The following is a 20,000-nucleotide window of genomic DNA, read 5'->3' on the forward strand; positions in this document are numbered from 1 at the left end:
ACTTCCATTCCACAACAATAGCACTCACAGTTGTCTAGGGCAGATCTAGCAGGGCAGAAATTTCACAAACTGATGTTTAAAGTCACTGAGTTCTTCAGTACGACACATTCTACTGCTAGTGTTGCTATGGGTGTTGCTAAAACACCTGAACAACTGGACAACTGAATAGTTACAAAGAGTGTCATATTTTTTGAGTATGCACCTACATTATTGAAATGAATGAGCCTAACTTGTTAATGATTATGAAAATATTGAGAAAAGGGGTGTAAAATAAATAGTAAGTGGAAGCACAAGGTAGGGGTTTCTAATAAAGTGGACTGAGTGGTTGTATAAGGTAGGGCTTTCTACCTCAAGTGGATGGGTAGTATATGTCTGAGATAATTCACTGTGGGCGGCTGTGCATTTCCTGCTTCAATCCCGGAGAGACAACAAAAAACAGCAAGCGGCAATCAGAGAGCCACGCTGTAGAGATGGGTGATTTGCAAAAACACAGAGCAGGAAAGAGGCTGTATCTATGCAGTAAATAGAAGCAAGATAGAGGACAAACAACAACCAGTATGTGTGTATTATGTTTATTTATCATCACTGATTTATTTATTTACCTGTTTATTATTTCTTTCTGGCTGACCGGTCACCGGGGGAGATGCCTGGGCAGCGTGCAATCTCGTTCCAGTCAGCGTCAGGTTTAATGATTTTGAGGCCCCCTGTAAATTAGAATTCACAATTTAATATTGTGTAGCGCAAAAATAATTTCACGGGCTGCTAAGAGCTTCCTCTCTCCTCGCTTAACTGCTCGTACCTGGATGCCTTCACACCATTGGTTTACATAACAACTTCAAAAGTCTTTTACAGCCTGGACAGATGGGGGGGTGGGGGGGTGGTTGGAGGGCATTCAATGACAGTACTGAAAAAATTGTTTAATTAAAGCAGATAAACACTGACGCAAAAAAGGTGAAACATTGATGCCATCCCATTTTAAAAAGTTCCTGAGGGTTCCTGTCAAAAGTGTAAGTAGTAAGTTCACCTACCTAAGTTGATGGTTAAAGGAAGAATGCGTCTCAACACATTCCCACAACCCCTGCTGTGTATGTGGCTGTGGAACCACAGACAGAGTGCCCATGCTCACGCCTGTCCAGTGGTGGACAGTAACTGGAATCAGTTTCTGTTCCTAAGTATTTTTTGGTGTGTCTGTACTGAAGTTTTTCCACCTTTTCCTTTCACTCCACTACATTTCAGAGTCTAATATCCGACTTTTTCCTCCTACATTTTGAGAAATCTGTGGTTCCTTTTGGTTTCTGTGTGTATAAAAACGTCACATGTCAAAACGAAAGAAGCGGAAAGCCAGAGCACCAATCAGGGCCCAGCGGTCACTTTGTTTAGAGCTGGTTTTGACCTGTTGGTCATACCGACCCAGTGCAGCACGCGGTTCAACGTCAGCGCAGCAGCGTAAAACTTTGGGAGAGTCTGTTCAACATAAATGATGAACTAACCTAACTTTGTGTAAATAGAGCTCAATATAGAAATATGTCCACATATGCAGTCGAGACTGATGCGGCTTTTTTCTGAATTTCTACAAACACCATTTCATTTTATAGTAAATGAGTTTGGGCTGGTTTATGTTTATGAACAGACGCCTACAGATCAACATAGTAAAGGAGCTCATCTGTGATCCTGAGTTTAAAGCCAGTTTTTATTCAACTTAAACTTGGAACTAAGTTGTAAATAAATCTGAAACTGAAACTTTGCTTGTGTGTAAAAAGTGATTTCAGAGCCACTCGGTTCTCCCTGATGGAAACTGTTTACCTTCAGTGTTTTGTGCTTCTGATCATTTTAATAGACGTCAGCGTCACTAATTAATGACGTTCTATTAAAAGACTGGTTTACCAAGAGAGACGCTGGAGGACTTTCACCTGAAATGAGTTCATGAAGCCAGTCTGGTTATAAAAATGATAACAGGACATCAGAGCCAGAATTACTCTTTTAGTACTTTTACTTTATACTTAAGTACATTTGAAGGGAAATACTTTAGTACTTTTACTCAAGTGGAGGTCTAAAGGGAGGAACTTCTACTTTTACTGGAGGAATATTTTACCTTGGGGGCCTCGACTTTAACTCAACTACATGTGTGTACTTCGTCCACTACTGCTCCTGTCCACCACCAAAGGCATCCTCAACGGGCACACAAGTGTGAGAACGGGGCCTTGGAGTGATGAAAGTTTTGTTTTGTTTTTTTGTTTGTTTGGAGCACCGGGAACATATGCAGTGTTTCTCTGGGGAAGTGATGGCACCAGAATGCACTGTGGGAAGAAGACGATCTGGTGGAGGGAGAGTGATGCTCTGAGTGATGTTATGGTCCAGGCATTCATGTGGACCTCGCTGTGGACCAGGTACACCCCTTCATGGCAATAATGTTTCCTAATAGCCTTTTTCAGCAGGATAATGCGCCTTGCCACAGTGCTCACACTGTTCGGAATGGTTTGAGGAAGATGATGAAGAGTTCAAGGTGCTGTCCCAGCCTCTGAATTCTGAAGATCTCAGTCCAATCCAGCATCTATGGGATGTGCTGGAAGAACAAGTTTTATCCAAAGCAGCTCCACCCCTCAGCAGGTAAGAGCTGTTTTGCAGGCATACAGCAGTCCAACAGCATATTAGGCAAAATCATTATGTTATGGGTCATCGGTGTATAATTTGTATTTTTATGGGGGTCTTGAAGTAAAGTTTACCCCTGGTAACACAAGGAGAAGAAGAAAGATAAAATAGAAAGAAACAGAACAAAAGAAGGAAGGAGCTGGAGCCGAACACCCGCTTCAGAAGCATGTTTGTCTTTACGGATCTTAAACGCAGCTGCAATGCTGTGGATGCTTCATCCGGCCCAGTGCTGTGCTGGACCGGTCATTTCTAAGTGCAGTGTTTATTAATGCTGTTTCTGTTGTTCCCGTTGTGCTTTCATTCACATTATAAATTATGGATGTTCACGTCTCCGGAGTGTCATAAAAACAACATAAAGCGAGATTTATATGCAAATGTAAGTCATTGTGTAAATGCAATAAATGCAGCATTGTTAGTAAAGAGCAGAAAATCAGCATCTGTGAAAATAACACACACACACACACGCACACACACACACACACACACAGTGGGGTCAGTCACTGCTGCAGGGAGACAGTGCTGTATGGGTGAATGGTGGGCCTGCGAAGGCTTTAAAGCTCCTGATCTCAGCAGACTGTGTGTGTGTGTGCATGTGTGTGTGTGTGTGTGTGTGCGTGCGTGCGTGCGTGCGTGTGTGTGTGTGTAATTGTCCGCCCACATACCGTCTCTTTCACACCTGCTCCTGTGCGATAAGCTGCTCCTCTTCACACACACTCATACCAGCAAGTGCTTTTGTTCAGTGGCACACACAAACACACAAACACACACACACACACACTGATTCATACACATTTCAACCCCCCTACAAACACACACACACTGATTCATACACATTTCAACACCCCCCCCCCTACACACAGGTTAAAGAACACAAATACGCACACGTACTAATAACATTGCATTCATTGCATTCTTAAGGATCAATGTATAAACAGTGTCTCTCTATCACTATTGCTCTCTCTCTAATTGCTGGATCTCTCTCTCTCTCTCTCTCTCTCTCTCTGTCTCTGTCTCTCTCTCCCTCACTGTGTGTCTCTATTACTTGATTACTTGCTCTGTTTTTCTGTCATATTAGAATTCAAATAGCATTACTGGATTTATAATAATGTAGAACAGCTTTGACTGTATTTCTACATCCTCATTTCTGCATATACTCATTTTAATTTTTACACTTTTCCACTGGTCTAGTATTCGGAGAACAGTAATATCTTTTGGTCAGTGATGTTTCGGACTGGGTCAGTGGTCCGTGTGGCCCGCGCAAAGAAATCTGACTGTGTGCATGCGTGTGTAAGGGCTTTCACCTCGTCCGTCTCGCTGCCCGTCTCTGTGATGTGTTGTTTACCGATATCTTCACCCGATAATAAATCAGGACACAAGGAACGCCAGCGGACCGACAGCACAAATCACACAACAATCGCGAGCGTCATACATCACCCATACATCACCCAGAGCGTCATACATCTCCCAGATTTACACACCTGCACGGTGAAGTGAGGGTCAACCCATCATTATTATTGATCTGCAATCAGCCAGCCTCACACACACACACACACATACACACACACACACACACACACACACACTCACACACACACACACACACACACACACTCACACACACACACACGCACATACACGCACACACACTCACACACACACACACACATACGCTCACACACACACACGCACATACACGCACACACACAAACTCACACACACACACTCACACACACTCACACACACACACACACACAAACTCACACACTCACACACACACACACACACACACAAACTCACACACACACACTCACATACACGCGCACTCTCACATACACACACACACACACACACACACACACACACAGTGTCTGGATATGGAAGCATGTGTTCTGCGTGTGTACATATTCCACTGCTGTCATCTTATAAGAACATCTTGTTCTATGCCATTCTGCCATTCCAGTAATCAGACAATTCTAATAATCAGACCATTCCAATACTCAGACTATTCTAATAATCAGACCATTCCAATACTCAGACTATTCTAATAATCAGACCGTTCCAATACTCAGACTATTCTAATAATCAGACCATTCCAATACTCAGACTATTCTAATAATCAGACCATTCCAATACTCAGACTATTCTAATAATCAGACCGTTCCAATACTCAGACAATTCTAATAATCAGACCGTTCCAATACTCAGACTATTCTAATAATCAGACCGTTCCAATACTCAGACAATTCTAATAATCAGACCATTCCAATACTCAGACTATTCTAATAATCAGACCATTCCAATACTCAGACAATTCTAATAATCAGACCGTTCCAATATTCAGACAATTCTAATAATCAGACCGTTCCAATACTCAGACCATTCTATTAATTAAACCACAGTTATTACATTATGTATTATGATGTTGTTATTGTAATATTACTACTACTAATAATAATAATAATAACAATAATAATGATAGTGATTGTAAATTAAAAGTATTACGCATGTGTTTTTTAGCCCAGTCTCTATATTTCAGTTGTGTTGAGTTGATTACCACAGACAATAATTTCCCTGTATTTAGTAGTGAGGTTTATAATAGAATGTGAGGGACCAGCCCATAAACCTCGATTATAAGCGCGTTTGAGTCAGTTTTTCTGTTCTTTTACTCCTGTAATGTATAAACAAGCATTAAACCAAAGAATGGAGCAAATAAGTGATGAAAGGCATTGAGAACAGAGCAGTGCAGCGGAGAGGCTGCGTGCGGCATCTATCCCTAAACGAACTCAGAAAAAGGGAGGAGGCGTTATCGCTCTGAGAGCGACAGTGTGTCTGCTACAAGACCGTGGGAGACCTCCGGGGGGAGGTGTGAATTGGCAGCCATTCAGGGAACCGAATAAAGAGAGGAGAAAACCCAGGAGCTCACCCAGGAAATTCATTTCACACCAGTTATAACCCCATAAACACACACTGTACACGGCTCTGGAGAATTCTTTTGCAATGGCTAAATGTGAGAAACTGGACACAGCAAAGGCCTGTGGGATGTTACCTGCTGCCACATGCCTTAGAAACTGCACCCTGCTGGACATTACCCGGTTACTGAGGCGGCTAATCCCTCAGTCCGCCTGATCAACTTAAAGTGCGGCAGTAGGACTTCCCATCCTCTTCCTGACGTGTTCACTCTCCGCTTCATTAAACAGGTTAATCACAGCGCAGGGAAGTCAGCACACGTCCATAAAGTACTGACACCTTTGCGTTTCCTCCTGCTGTCCTGCTCTGTGTTCTTGCCCTGGACATACAGCTGGAGTCTCGTCAGTCTTTAGTTACAGACACATGCTCCTCTGCAGCTGCTGGTATAGGACTGAATGCATGTATTCAGAGGAAGTAAGACTTGTCGTATGCATTTACAAGGAAATCTCTCTCTCTCTTTCTCTCTCTCTCTGTCTCTGTCTCTCTGTCTCTCTCTCTGTCTCTCTCTGTCTCTCTCTCTCTGTCTCCCTGTCTGTCTCTGTCTCTCTCTGTCTCTCTCTCTGTCTCTCTCTCTGTCTCTCTCTCTCTGGACATACAGCTGGAGTCTCGTCAGTCTTTAGTTACAGACACATGCTCCTCTGCAGCTGCTGGTATAGGACTGAATGCATGTATTCAGAGGAAGTAAGACTTGTCGTATGCATTTACAAGGAAATCTCTCTCTCTCTTTCTCTCTCTCTCTGTCTCTGTCTCTCTGTCTCTCTCTCTGTCTCTCTCTGTCTCTCTCTCTCTGTCTCCCTGTCTGTCTCTGTCTCTCTCTGTCTCTCTCTCTGTCTCTCTCTCTGTCTCTCTCTCTCTCTCTGTCTCTCTCTGTCTCTCTCTCTTTCTCTCTCTCTCTGTCTCTGTCTCTCTCTGTCTCTCTCTCTCTCTGTCTCTGTCTCTCTCTGTCTCTCTCTCTGTCTCTCTCTCTCTGTCTCCCTGTCTGTCTCTGTCTCTCTCTGTCTCTCTCTCTGTCTCTCTCTCTGTCTCTCTCTGTCTCTCTCTCTCTCTCTGTCTCCCTGTCTGTCTCTGTCTCTCCCTCTCTCTGTCTCTCTCTGTCTCTCTTTATCTCTCTCTCTGTCTCTCTCTCTCAAAAGCGTTTGAAAAGTGTTTGAAGCTTCTCAAAGATGCTTTGATGAATAGAAGGATGAAATGTTGGGTTGATGAAAAGATGAATGAATTCATGTATGTATGTATGTATGTATGTATAGATAGATAGATAGATAGATAGATAGATAGATAGATAGATAGATAGATAGATAGATAGATAGATAGATAGATAGATAGATAGATAGATAGATGAATGGATGTATTGCTGAGTGGATGAATGGGTCTGTTAATGTATAGAAGGGTGAATGATGGATCAATAATAGATGGATAGTTGGATGGATGGATGGATGGATGGATGTATTTATAGATTCATTATGAATTGCTAAGTGGACAGATGGAGGAATTGCTGAGTTGATGGATGGATGGGTGGATGTATGAATAAAAGAATGAATATGATACTGGATGGATGGACAGATGTATATATAAATGGATTGCTAGACAGATGGATTAGTGGATGGGTGGACAGTTTGCTGCATTGATGGATGGCTGGATGGATGGATGGATGGATGGATGAATGGATGGATTGTTTTATGGATTCTTAGATGCGTGGATTGATGGATGGGTGGATGGATGGACGGATGGATGGATGAATGGATGGATTGTTTTATGGATTCTTAGATGCGTGGATTGATGGATGGGTGGACAGATTGCTGCATTGATGGATGGATTGCTTTATGGATGGATGGATGGATGGATGGATGGGAGGACAGACTGCTGCATTGATGGATGGATTGCTTTATGGATGGATTGATGGATGGATGGGAGGACAGATTGCTGTATTGCTGGATGGATGGATGGATGGATGGATGGATGGATGGATGGATGGATGGATGGATGGATGGATAGACTGCTGGACAGATCGGTGGACAGATCGCTACATGGATGGACGGATGGATGGATGGGTGAACATATTGCTGCATTGATGGACATATGGATGGATGGATGGATGGATGGATGGATGGATGGATGGCTGCACCGATGCATGGATGGATGAATGGATGGATGGATGGGTGAACATATTGCTGCATTGATGGACAGATGAATGGATGGATGGATGGATGGATGGATGGAGGACAGATTGTTGTATTGGTAGATGGGTTGATAGACTGTTGGACAGATGGATGGATGGGTGGACAGACCGCTGCATGTATGGACGGATGGATGGATGGGTGGATGGATGGATGGGTAGACAGATTGTTACATTTATGGATGGATGGATGGATGGATAGACTGCTGCACTGATGATGGGTGGATGGATGAATGGATGGATGGATATGTAGATGGGTGGATGGGTGGAGAGATTGCTGCATTGACAGATGGACAGAACGGTGGAGGATGTCTGGTTTGGCGCTTTGCTGTCATGTACTGTACGGATATTGAATGAATCGCTGGGTTGATGAACAGATGGGGGGCAGGGTGGATAGATGGAAGGGTGGATGAATGGATGGGTGCATCAGTTCACTTCAGATAAAAGCTAATTCCACACTCATCCTCTCGCTGTCGGTGTCATTTTAACTCTTCTATCTCGTTTCTTTCTCTTGTATTCGACTCCTGGGAAGCGACAGTAAGTTTCTGTGTCCACTGAAGGTCACTGCGCTTTGCCTTTGTGTCGGCCTGTGTGGTGTTTGAGTAATTATCTGAGGCTGGAATTGGCAGCGCTGTTCTAATTATTTTGCAGTGAGAACACTAACGAGCAGCACGACTGTGGGCGTCTCGCCTTCTGCTCAGAATCCATACCACTCTCTCTCTCCCTCTCTCTCTCTCTCTCTCTCTCTCTCTCACAAAATCAGAAGCCAAATGCGTTCTCTGCTGTTTCTGCAGCGTCTCTTGCTTCATCAAGTCTATGATCACCAATGAACTGAAACCAGATCCGCTACAGCAGCCACTGAAGGAAGTTTTACACTAAACTCAGCGCATATAATGAGTTACAGTGGAAGTCTGGAATTTCTGAAACTACCCTGAGAGGCCAATCAGGCACTGGCTGACTTTACAAAATTTGGTGCCTATTTTGATTTTATTTGCAGCTGATTTCATGCATTATTTTCAGTCTAGCTGCAGCTGATCCATGTGAGGTTTTAATCACCTCACTGCTGTTCCAGGCTAAAATCTTCTCCCACAACGGCGCAGATTTAAACATGTTTATCGACAGCGCACTTCAACTGCACTCATATAAACAGTCACAAGCCATTATGCAGGCATCGAACACATAATCGACTATAAATCAATGTCAGAAAACCCTTGATGTGAATAATAGCAGAAAATGCAGTCTGCAAAAGGGCACAGAGTACAGCACAAACCACTCAGCCAAAGAAGAGCACTGTTCCAGTTTGGTGATGCAAAGTAGTCATAAATATACACAATTATGAGCTCTACCTCAACTATAGCTGTGTTCCACAGCCTGGGCTGCAGCCTCTACACCACAGAAGGCTGTTCCAAAGTGAAGGACCCTTCGTATACAGCATAGAAATGAGGCCTACGTTTGGAGCTGATGTATCATTCCAGGCCTTCAGTTGCCCAATTCTCTGCGCACATGTTTTAAAATGTAAATAGTTCATGTCTTTGCATTTGTCCTCATGGCCTTATAAAGTGTAAATGATCGATTAATCAAAGCATTCACCCATATATCGTATTTTAATCAGAAGTATTTATACACATCACTTCCATCGGAAGAAAACCTCATATCTCCATTTTTGATGTTTTTCAGTTTGTGACATAAATTGAAAATACGCGTGGTCATATATATTGTTTGTGAATTTCATGATGAATGGACCAAAAGAAATGACCCAAAATGACTTGGAAAGACGTCTGGTTCCATTGACTTACATTAAAAGTAAAGTAGGTTTTTTCCTTCTCCTGTAAAGTTGCCATTTTGGAGATACCAGGTTTTCTTCCGACAACAGTACGTAGTTTATCATACTGCGAAAGTTTGTTGGAGTATTAGCTATCATAGCAACAAACTCAATGCAATGGGCTCCATTTTCCTCTCACCAGTTCTCTCCATTTGTGTGACCAGTAGGCTACTAAGGAGGAGTCTTCATAGGACAGTCCTACCGAGGACCTGCCCTACCTCGGCTGCAGCCTAAGCTTTGCAACGCAGCTTGTATATCCAAAGGATTGTAGCATCTGTTTGTTGTTCTGAAATCTGGTTATACTAATAAATTAATTTATTGACGTCTGAATAATCATTAACTGTCTTTTTTAGCATAAAGTAACCAAGTAATCATTAACTGTGGTTGTTATGATGGTTCCAGCTGTCTCAGTCAGATGGAAGATGGACTAGAACAGGAACCGTAGGTTTGGGTCAGCTCTTGTTTTTGAATGCGCAATGGAAAAACGCCCATAATGTGGCTACATTTAGAGCATGTTATTCATGTGAAATGATATTTATTTGGTGTGCGTTTGAAAGGTCTCACTGTTAGGAGAGATCAGGTGTAATTTTTTCTCGCTGCTCCGTACAACTGCGCTGTAATGTGGGAAAGTTTGTTGAAAACATGCTGTCTGACAGCGGAACAGCTGCATTCATTATTCTGGCATTCAGACAAAAGTGAAATCAAACACTAATGATATACTGTCATGTCCAAACCCACGCATTCTCTCTCTCTCTCTCTCTCTCTCTCTCTTCTCTTTCTCACATACACACAGACTGCATGCACACTCTAATACTCACACACAATCTTGTTTTACAATGCTTGTGAGGACTTCCAAAGTTTTCTATTGATTTTTGTAATGCTGTAGCCAACTAATGTAGCCCTGACCTTAACCTCGGTATGCAAAATGTAATTTGTGGTGAAAACAGCACAAGCAAAATGTCCTTGCTTGCGCAAAAATGTCACGTTTGTCCTGTCATTGTGAAGACATTCAGTCTCAGGAATAAAGGTACTAAACTGTCACTGGGGCAGTTCCCCTCTTGTCACTGGGGTGGGACCCTCAAGGGTCCATCTCAGTCCCTTAAGTCAGGGAGCACAACTGAACCATAATCCACTGAAATGATATTTTTTATGCTGTACTGACTCCACACACCCCGCCTCGCCTCCAGGTTTGGAAAGGTTGGTTGGTTGGTTATGGAAAGGTACAAATATGAACTTTTACCTGGAAAAACTTATTTAAGGTTCACAATCAGACCTTAAAACTACTGTAGAACCTTTGAGGGAACATTTACACTGTTTGTACCTTGATGAGCAAAAAATTTACCTGCACAGAACCTTCATTTCTAACAGTGTAGTCCTCACAAGGATAGCAAGACATGTACACACACACACACACACACACACACAGAGCATGTGCAAGTTCACACACACTCAAAAAGCACACTCATGCACAAATACAGTGTGTTGGTGTGGATCTACGGGGTGGCAAGGGGAGGCAGGGGGTGGCAGCTGTTACCCCTCTGTAGCGCTTAGGAGCCCAAATCTGCAGCCCATAAATTATGGTGCAAAACTGTATTAAACACAGTGGCTCATTCATCAAGGCTTAGGGAAAAGAATACAGATTTAACAGCCCAGCGGTGTAAAAATTACTCTGCGTCTGATTGTTGACAGTTTTGTACAACATGGAAACAAGCAGAGGTTTCAGAGCCAGTGATGAATCAGCTTCGGTGCGTGAAATCAAGTGCCGGCCTACCAGCACCTTACTTACATTTATATGAGACACGCCCTAATTCGTGCGGATGTCTCCGCAAGGAGCCAGTAAAGCAAAAGCATTCAGGGGCGTGTGAGCCAATGACTGCGCTCATAGCCAGAGTTTGATGTGGGGCAGTGAGTGCAAAGCGTCCCCCTACTGACCAAACTTTATAGTTGTAGTGTTATTGTGATTGCATAATGTAAACTAACATATTTAAATGCTGTACCATTGCAGTATATAAGATGCTTCAGCACTACCTGCATCTGATTCTTGGCATTTTCCTAGGACGTGGAAACAAGCGGAGATTTGGGTGCCAAGGATTAATCAGCTTCGGTGCGTGAAATCAAGCACCAGCCCACCAGCACCTCATTTACATATCAATTACATGAAAGACCCTAATTCATGCAGATGTTTCAGTAAGGAGCCAATAAAAATGACAGCGTTCAGGGACTCTTGAGCCAAAGGCTGTGCTTTTAGTTTAAGGTGGAGCATTGAGTGCGCTGCGCCCCCTACTGACTAAACTTTATAGGTCTAGTGTTACTGTGATTGTATTATGTAAAATAACATATTTATACACTGTATTATTGCAGTGATCTGAGATGCTTCTGCAGGAGCTGTGTTTTGATTTTTTATTTTGGGGCGGAGTCAGCAGTGTAAACAAAAGCAGAGTGTAGTATGTCCTTAAATGGAAACAGCTGCAACATTTGTTTGTACTAATGTGCATGTAAAATATGTGCATCCCCTTTGTACTGTATTGCCATGTGCACTATTAAATTATGGTTATTTTCTGTTTTCATACATATCATTGGTATTAGAGATGATACTGTTAATATTTTTGGTGATTATAAATCTTGCAAGGGCTCATTTTACGATCAGATTTGACCGGACACGACTGATGAATTAGGGCCAATGTCTTTCAAGTAATATTTGTATTAGATACAACTGCCCAAGCTACCCCCCCACATACACTCTCATGCTCTCTCTCTCTCTCTCTCTCTCTCTCTCTCTCTCTGTCTCTCTCTTTTTCTCTCTCTGTCTCTCTCCCACACATAATAATGTGACACACAAATATAACCACACACAAACAGTCACTGCGATCTCTCACACACAGCGTTGGGCTTTCACACTGAATCTGCAGGCAGAATTCTTCCTCTGCTTTAAGCCACTTGCTGGATGCCTGTGGTGTGTGGATGATACTTCACTGCACCCGAATGTTATAAAAAGAAAATTTCCAAAGTATTTGGACTTTCCTCATCTTGTAATTCCAACTTGTCTTGGCATTAAAACTCGGAAACCCACTTCCAATTAGTCCTGCTATCTGCAGCTAGCACTGGGCATTCGCCCTGGTTCCCATGGCAATGCAGGCCCAAGAGCTGCCGGGCACAGAAGGCAGGGCCTAAAAGAGCAGCCAGGAGGACAAGAGCCAATCAGAAGGCGGCCACCAGTGGCGATGGGGAATTAACTTTTCTGTTACTGCTGAGTTTTTGATGCTAAGTGCATCATTAACATATGGTGCTCAAACATTAGCTCTCATAAATGGAACACAGTGCGCTTAAGTGACGTTGTTCCTGCGTAAAGAGCTCATATGACTCAATGTTCACACAAATGTTTGGTTTTATACTTTGTCAGGACATGTGGTCATACATATGTCTAATTTCCAGTCATAATGGCCATTAAGTACAAGTTATTGGTTTTTCAGCACCAGGAAAAATCTAGAAAACAGATTTAACAGAAGACACAACAATGAATTTTCACATGGATTTTTTTCAGTATTTACTGCGTCCACTCTCCGCCTTTATTCCAGCTTCCGTTCTTTTCCAGAGACTTACTTTCAGTTCCTCAGAGAATCTGCAGACACCCTCCACAGCTCAGTCTTAGAAGCTGGTTGATGGTTTTCTGAAGTGATCAAAACCATTCAGTGGTGCTGAGGTCTGGACTCTGGGGTGGTCAGTCCATCTCTCAGCTTCTTTGTTTGGTGTGTCCGTCTCCTTTTCTCAGTGAGGTTCTTCTTGATCACGTCCTTTCAGACTCACAGCGCTGAGTGGTCTTCTCACAGTGGAAGGATGGAAACACCTGTGGATGTTTTCAGATCTGAAGCAGCTTGATGTTCTCCTCTCTCTCAAAGAGGGAAGCTTTAAGTGCTGTTTATCTGATGGGGGCAGTTTTGTGGACTACCAGGTCTTCCAGGTGGTTGTTATGAGCCTTATTTTCTCTCTGGATTATCGCATGTTTAATCTCAATAGTATCTACTGAAAAATTATAATTTGTACCTAATAGACCTTTTGACTGGAAGTTTAATAAATGAAGGGTGGTCACTAACCTCTGCACAGGGATGTGTATAGGTAATTAGAGTATCCTCTAAGCATCTATATTTAATAGTAATATGCTCCATATGTTTCACACACACACACACACACACACACACAGACACACACACACACACACACACACGCACACACACACATATATATATATATATATATATATATATTCACATAACCTAACCCAAAACCTAATCCTAGCCCTCTCACTGGCCCTAATCCTAACCCTAACCTTAACCTCAACCCAAAACCTAATCCTAACAATCACCCTGGCCCTAATCCTAATCTTAACTTCAACCCAAAACCTAATCCTAACCCTCTCCCTGGCCGTAATCCTAACCATAACCTTAATCTCAACCCAAAACCTAATCCTAACCCTCTCCCTGGCCGTAATTCTAACCCTAATCTTAACTTCAATCCAAAACCTATTCCCAAACCTCACCCTGGCCCTAATCCTAATCTTAACTTCAACCCAAAACCTAATCTTGACCTTCATATGTTTTTGATATGTTACTTCAATTGAGTGTTTTTTTCATCTAAAAAGGAGCCTCAAAATAAAGTGTCACCAAAATTTCTCACACAGAGAAATAAACAATGCGCCTTGTGCACACAGACACTACGAACGCTGCAAATAAACACACAGGGCATTTAGTTCCAGCCACATCACTGCTTTGACTGATCAGGTGCTGACCAGACACAGTCAAACACTATAAGCAGGTCAGGATGGAGTCCTCGATTGCGGTCAGTGTGCTGAGCGGATATTTAAGGCACGTGAACAGCACGTCGTAGGAGGTTTGGTAAACCCCTTCAAAGGGATCTGAAGGATGATCTGGTCTTTTTTACATTGGACTGGACTCCAGAGTCTGATCAACAGTAAAACATTATCCACTGAGCCTGAACTGCGCACACCCTATACTGACTGCCTACACTATAAATAGACTACTAGGAATGTACATGGTGCAAACTGCCATTGTAGAGGAACTGCTGGGTAAAAACACAGTCCACACTATTTTCCTCTTCACCATACACGTGTCAATCAGCCAAGACGTGTTTGTTTGCTTCTTTAGTTAAAAATGGACAAAAAGCACAAAGTTCAGGCCTCAGAAAGGCTCCTACAACTGGTTTTAGCTCATCCACTACTTGAGCCAATAAGTCCATTTTTCCTGCCCACTACAGACAACAGCATGTCGTCTTAGAAACCACATAAGCAAGTTTGAGTTCACTAAACAGCTGCACACGATTTGAGGCAAGCGTGATGATTCAGACATGCAGTTAGCACAATGCTAATGGGTTACAAGCTTCTATTCCTTCTTAGCTACTATAGCTGTGTCCCATTTCAGGGGCCGCATCCTTCGGTGGCCGCATTTGAAGGCCGACTCCGTCACAGCGGCGCGACTAGACTGTCCCATTTCGAAGGCTCCTTCACATGCGGCTGAGAAACGTGTCCTTTTCCGTGGCAACGAAGGATCTAACGGATGGATCCTTCGCCAGCCAACAGATCCAGAGGTTCATTGCGTACCGGCGAGGATTCGAGAACATGCCGACGTCAGCAGAGGAGCAAACGGCGCCTGAGGAGTTCACTTTAAATGAATGTAAACTGAGCCGAATAGCTAGTGGTACAAATGTTTAAAAACCCAATACATGTGGTCTGAAGCCAAACTTATACTAATGTTTTGCGAGGAGCAGACAGAGAGAGGCATCTCCAGCTCTAATAAATAAAAAATAAATAAATAAATAAAATCAAAGTTTCTGGTTTCCCCTTTATAGAACTCTTTATGGAGCGGTGAGGGCGGGAACAGTGGTGCTGTGACCCAAACAGTTCAGCCTTCGTGGGTCCACGCAACTTTCAAAGTACATGCCTTCGTAAACCGCTTTCTTCGACGGATCCAGCCCCTGAATTGGGACACACTGATTGGCTTAGTAACACCTTAGAAACCAACTTGAGCCCCCAAACACATCTTGGCTGATGACGTAATCTATAATCGAACATTAAGCGAAAACAGTTTAGCATCTCTCACGTTCATCGCAACGATTTAAGCAAAACCCGAAGCCGTAGTTTGGCATGCACTTTATTGAATTTTGATATTGTGAACACCTGAACAGAAAACAGGCATCAAGAAACCCGATGTCCACTCACAAGCAGCCCGACTGTCCTCTCAATCTTTGGACATGGAAACAGAATGGCTTAGCGCGGATAAAGGCCGGATTATACTTCTGCGTCTGCAAATTTCAGCTGTCGGCCAAAGCATTCAGCTTGTTAACGTGCACTAGGGGGCAGTGTTGCATTTACCGAATGAGAATGCACAGAGAATGGAAAATCGCCATCACCTTTCCTGCATTGCGTAGACTGAGAATGGATAGAAGGGGTTAAATATTGGCTGCAATAAAGAAGATTTTTAATGCGTAGTGTTTAGCTTGGCTCTGTTTAGTTTTATCTTCTACTACTGGATATATTTCCATGCTCAACTAATCAGCATTGGCTTTGCATCTCAACGTTGAGCTGAGATTTTCGTGTGTGCGTAATGACCAGACGTGAAGGGGTCTTGGTGTTTCTTCCTCATCCCCTTAAAGAGTTTTTCCTTTTGATTCTGCTTCTGGAAGCTTTTGGACATAAGCAACATAAATAAAAATGATTTTAATTGCACGTCAGCTCCTCTGCAAACCTTTGCAAGCTATGACTACCCATAAACCTATCCCTGCTACGTATCTCTGCGCAGAAGTATGAAACGGCCTTAAGACGTATGCGTCAAAGTAAAATGGCACCGACATGAAGCGTCTTCACAGGTTCACGACACGCTCCTCTTCTTAGCCGCTACCGTCCCATGACTGGCCGTGAGCAGCGGGATGTGAGTGTCACTTCTGGAGGCACGCATAGTCCCTTCCCACGTGGCATCGAGCCTTCGCGGAACACCCCCTGGTGGCAGCTCGAGGGACTGCAGCTCCATGAGCTCCAGCTCGTGCTTGGCTGCCGTCTCCAGCACCTTCTGCTTGTTGTAGTAGATGACGAAGTTGTTGATGATGGGGTGGATGGGCAGCGCGATGGCTATGACGCCGCATAAGAAGCTGATGGCTGCATTGCAGCGGCCCAGCGTGGTCTTGGGGTAGATGTCACCGTATCCCACCGTGGTCATGGTGATGATGGCCCACCAGAATGATTGTGGGATGCTGCGGAAGAGCGTCTCCGGGTGGCTCTGCTCCATGGTGTAGCCCAGTGCCGAAAAGACGAAGATGCCCACGCCCATGTACATGAGCAGCAAGCCGAGCTCCTTGAAGCTGCGCTTGAGCGCGTAGGTCAGTGTCTGCAGGCCTGACGAGTGACGTGCTAGCTTGAAGATGCGGGCCACCCGCATGATGCGCAGTGCCTGCACCGCCTGCTGCACGTTAGCCAGCTCCATGACAGCCGTGCCGAGGTGCGTGAGCGTCAGCACGATGTAGAAGGGCATGATGGCCAGGAAGTCCACAGCGTTCATAAAGGACAGCGCAAAGCGCACCTTGCTGGGAGCGGACGCCAGTCGCAGCCCGAACTCCACCTGTAACAACGAAAGGTTAGAGGTAAATGAGAGACGCCTCTAGTCACTACCAAGATATATTAGGTAGCACAGGTCAGAACTGTGACTCCTGAGTAGGAAAAATCAACTGGAACAGCCATCCAACTCATAATTCCTACTCAGAAAATCACCAATGTCCTAGTTGTTAAGAACACAGCGTTAGAGTTTTTACTGCACTTTAAGCCGAGGTAATTAGCAGCCAAGTGCTCAGGCCTGTATGATCTGTGTAGGTAGCTGTGAAGACTGGCCTGCACACACAGCTGAAGAAGTAGGAAACGGAGCTTCTCCAAGCAAATGGTGCATTTGGTCACTCCTTGTAAGCTCAAAAACTCATGAATTATCTCAGGGATGTTGCATTTGAAAGACTGACAAAATCATCATAGAAAGCTCTAGTTTACCACAGGTTATGAGCCTCGTCTCTGGTCACAATGAGTGGCCAGCACATTCTCAAACCAGGCTCGCAAACGACATATCAAGTTAATGATACCATAATATTTATGTATAAGAATGTACTGATGGCAACACTGTGGCAGTGACTGAAATGTATCACTATTTGCACTTTGACCTGCTTGAACTGACCCTCCTGATGATGCTGCTGCTGCATAAACTCAAACTATCTAAATGACCATTGCTTCACCTGTTTTTCCCCATTTCTCTATTTTAATATTTTATATTAACGCTGTTTGCTGTCTGGTGTGGTCCAGAGGAGGATGGGTTCCCCTTTTGAGTCTTGGTTCCTCTCAAGGTTTCTTCCTCTTGAGTTTTGGGAGTTTTGGGAGTTTTTTTCTTTTCACTGTCGCCATCGGCGACGCTCATGGGGGCTCGGACCCAGATTTTTCTGTGAAGCTGCTTTGTAATAACGCCTGTCATAAAAAGCAGTATTTTTCAGCCATTTTTCTCTTAGTAAGTGCATTGCCGTGCACTTAATAATCCGATCATAATTGGATTTCTGCAGTTATCTAATTATTTAAGTGTTCATGTAAACAGCACACTAGTAAGATCTAGAAATCTGACTGAGGAATCTGACAAAGAGGCTGGACTTTAGCTCAGTAATCAGATTTCTCAGTGCTGTGAACTCTTACTCTGATTTCTTTCCGATTTCTCAGTCTGCACATGTGAAAACAGGACTGCTCCCCAGTCCCTGTCCTCCTACCTTTCAAAATATTACAGCCATGTCTACAGCTATGAAGAAGAAGCCTTGCTCAAGCAGCCAATGGCATATTCATGCGACGGGTGGATGTTCCGAATTCATTTACTGCCTATACATGCGGGTTTTTTACCGCTAACTAGTTCATCCCTATACAGCAAGAGTAAGGATCCTTTTCAGTTACATGTTATGACTATGATTATAACTAACACTGTTACTCACATTTGTTCGTTGGTCCCAGCAGGTAAACATGTTGTCCATGTGATAAATTTACCTGCTGCCAAGGATTTATGAGTTGACAAGTAGAGTCTACGATGACGGGTTGATGCAGTCAATTAGTTATAGGCAATGTAGATTATAGCAATAAAAAAGCACTCAATATAGTCCTATACTGCTCACATGCTGTCATCCTGACAGACTGCAGTACACTACAGGAAGCATAGGGGGAGATATTGCTTTCGTTGCTATGCTGCACCATGCTTGTCACACAAATGATAACACACACACACACACACACACACACACACACACACACTTCTCCCTCAGGGTTGGGGGGGGGTGCTGGAGCCTATCCCAGCTGTCATCAGGCGGAAGGCCAGATACACCCTGGACAGGTCGCTAGTCCATTGCTGGGCTAAATAAACCATCCATCCATTTTCTAAGCCGCTTCTCTGTCAGGGTCGCAGGGGGCCAAATAATAATAATAATAATAATAATAATTTTTATTTATATAGCACTTTTCATGCTGGTGGCAGCTCAAAGTGCTTTACAGACAGGTGATAAAGCATAACAGCAATACAAAAAAGTATAAGTATTAATTCAGCGTCATATAATTAAACAACGGATCAGATAAAAGAGAAAAACAAACAGACGTAGTGTTTTAATGAAGCGCTGAGCTAAAGAGCTGCGTTTTCAGATGTTTATTAAAAGTGAGCTCTGAGCTGGACTGTCTAATAAAAGCTGAACTGAGCTCCACAGTTTAGAAGCAGAAGAACTGAACGAGTCTCTCCACGTTTTCTGTGTTTTACAGAAGGTGTTTGTAGAAGGTCAGAATCTGCAGATCTAAGATCATAAACAGACGGACACTCTGTGATGTAAGTGGAGCTTTACGGTCATTTAGAGCCTCAAAAACTAGTAGCAGAGCTTTAAACTCTATCCTGAGTGATCCAGGCAGCCAGTGCAGCTCTTTTAAAGCAGGACTGATCTGATCTCCCTGTGTTGTTTCTGTTCGGATGCTGCTGCGTTTTGTCCGAGCTGTAAAGGATGAATTGTTTTTCTTAGGAGGTCCAGTAAGAAGACCATTACAGTGATCAACTCTGCTTGTAACAAGCGCATGAACAAGTTTCTCTGCGTCGCTCTGATAGAAAAGGTCGAACTTTAGTGATATTTCTCAGATGATGAAAAGCTGCTTTAGTAACTGTTTACATGCAGATTAAACAGAGCTCAGAGTCTAAGATCACACCAAGGTTTCATACTTCAGGTTTGGTATATGAAGCTAAAGAACCATGCTTCTCATAAAAAGCTTTCTCTGAGTTTCTGTACCCCACACACACACACACACACACACACACTTGCACATCATCTAAACCGCCAATCCTTCTG

The 20,000-nt window shown here is 43.5% G+C and overlaps 1 protein-coding gene across 1 annotated transcript in view; it reads right to left on the bottom strand.

The window, feature by feature from the left end:
- Nucleotides 1-15,754: 15,754 nt before the first annotated feature.
- kcnf1b (potassium voltage-gated channel, subfamily F, member 1b) overlaps nucleotides 15,755-20,000 on the bottom strand; it is a 5,848-nt gene continuing 1,602 nt past the window's right edge. The window contains exon 2 of the mRNA XM_017718258.2: nucleotides 15,755-17,233. Coding sequence (XP_017573747.1) covers nucleotides 16,490-17,233 — 744 coding nt within the window. The 3' untranslated portion in view covers nucleotides 15,755-16,489. The remainder of the gene's footprint in view (nucleotides 17,234-20,000) is intronic.

This window comes from Pygocentrus nattereri, chromosome 5 (assembly GCF_015220715.1).
Source record: "Pygocentrus nattereri isolate fPygNat1 chromosome 5, fPygNat1.pri, whole genome shotgun sequence".
NCBI classification, from domain to species: domain Eukaryota; kingdom Metazoa; phylum Chordata; class Actinopteri; order Characiformes; family Serrasalmidae; genus Pygocentrus; species Pygocentrus nattereri.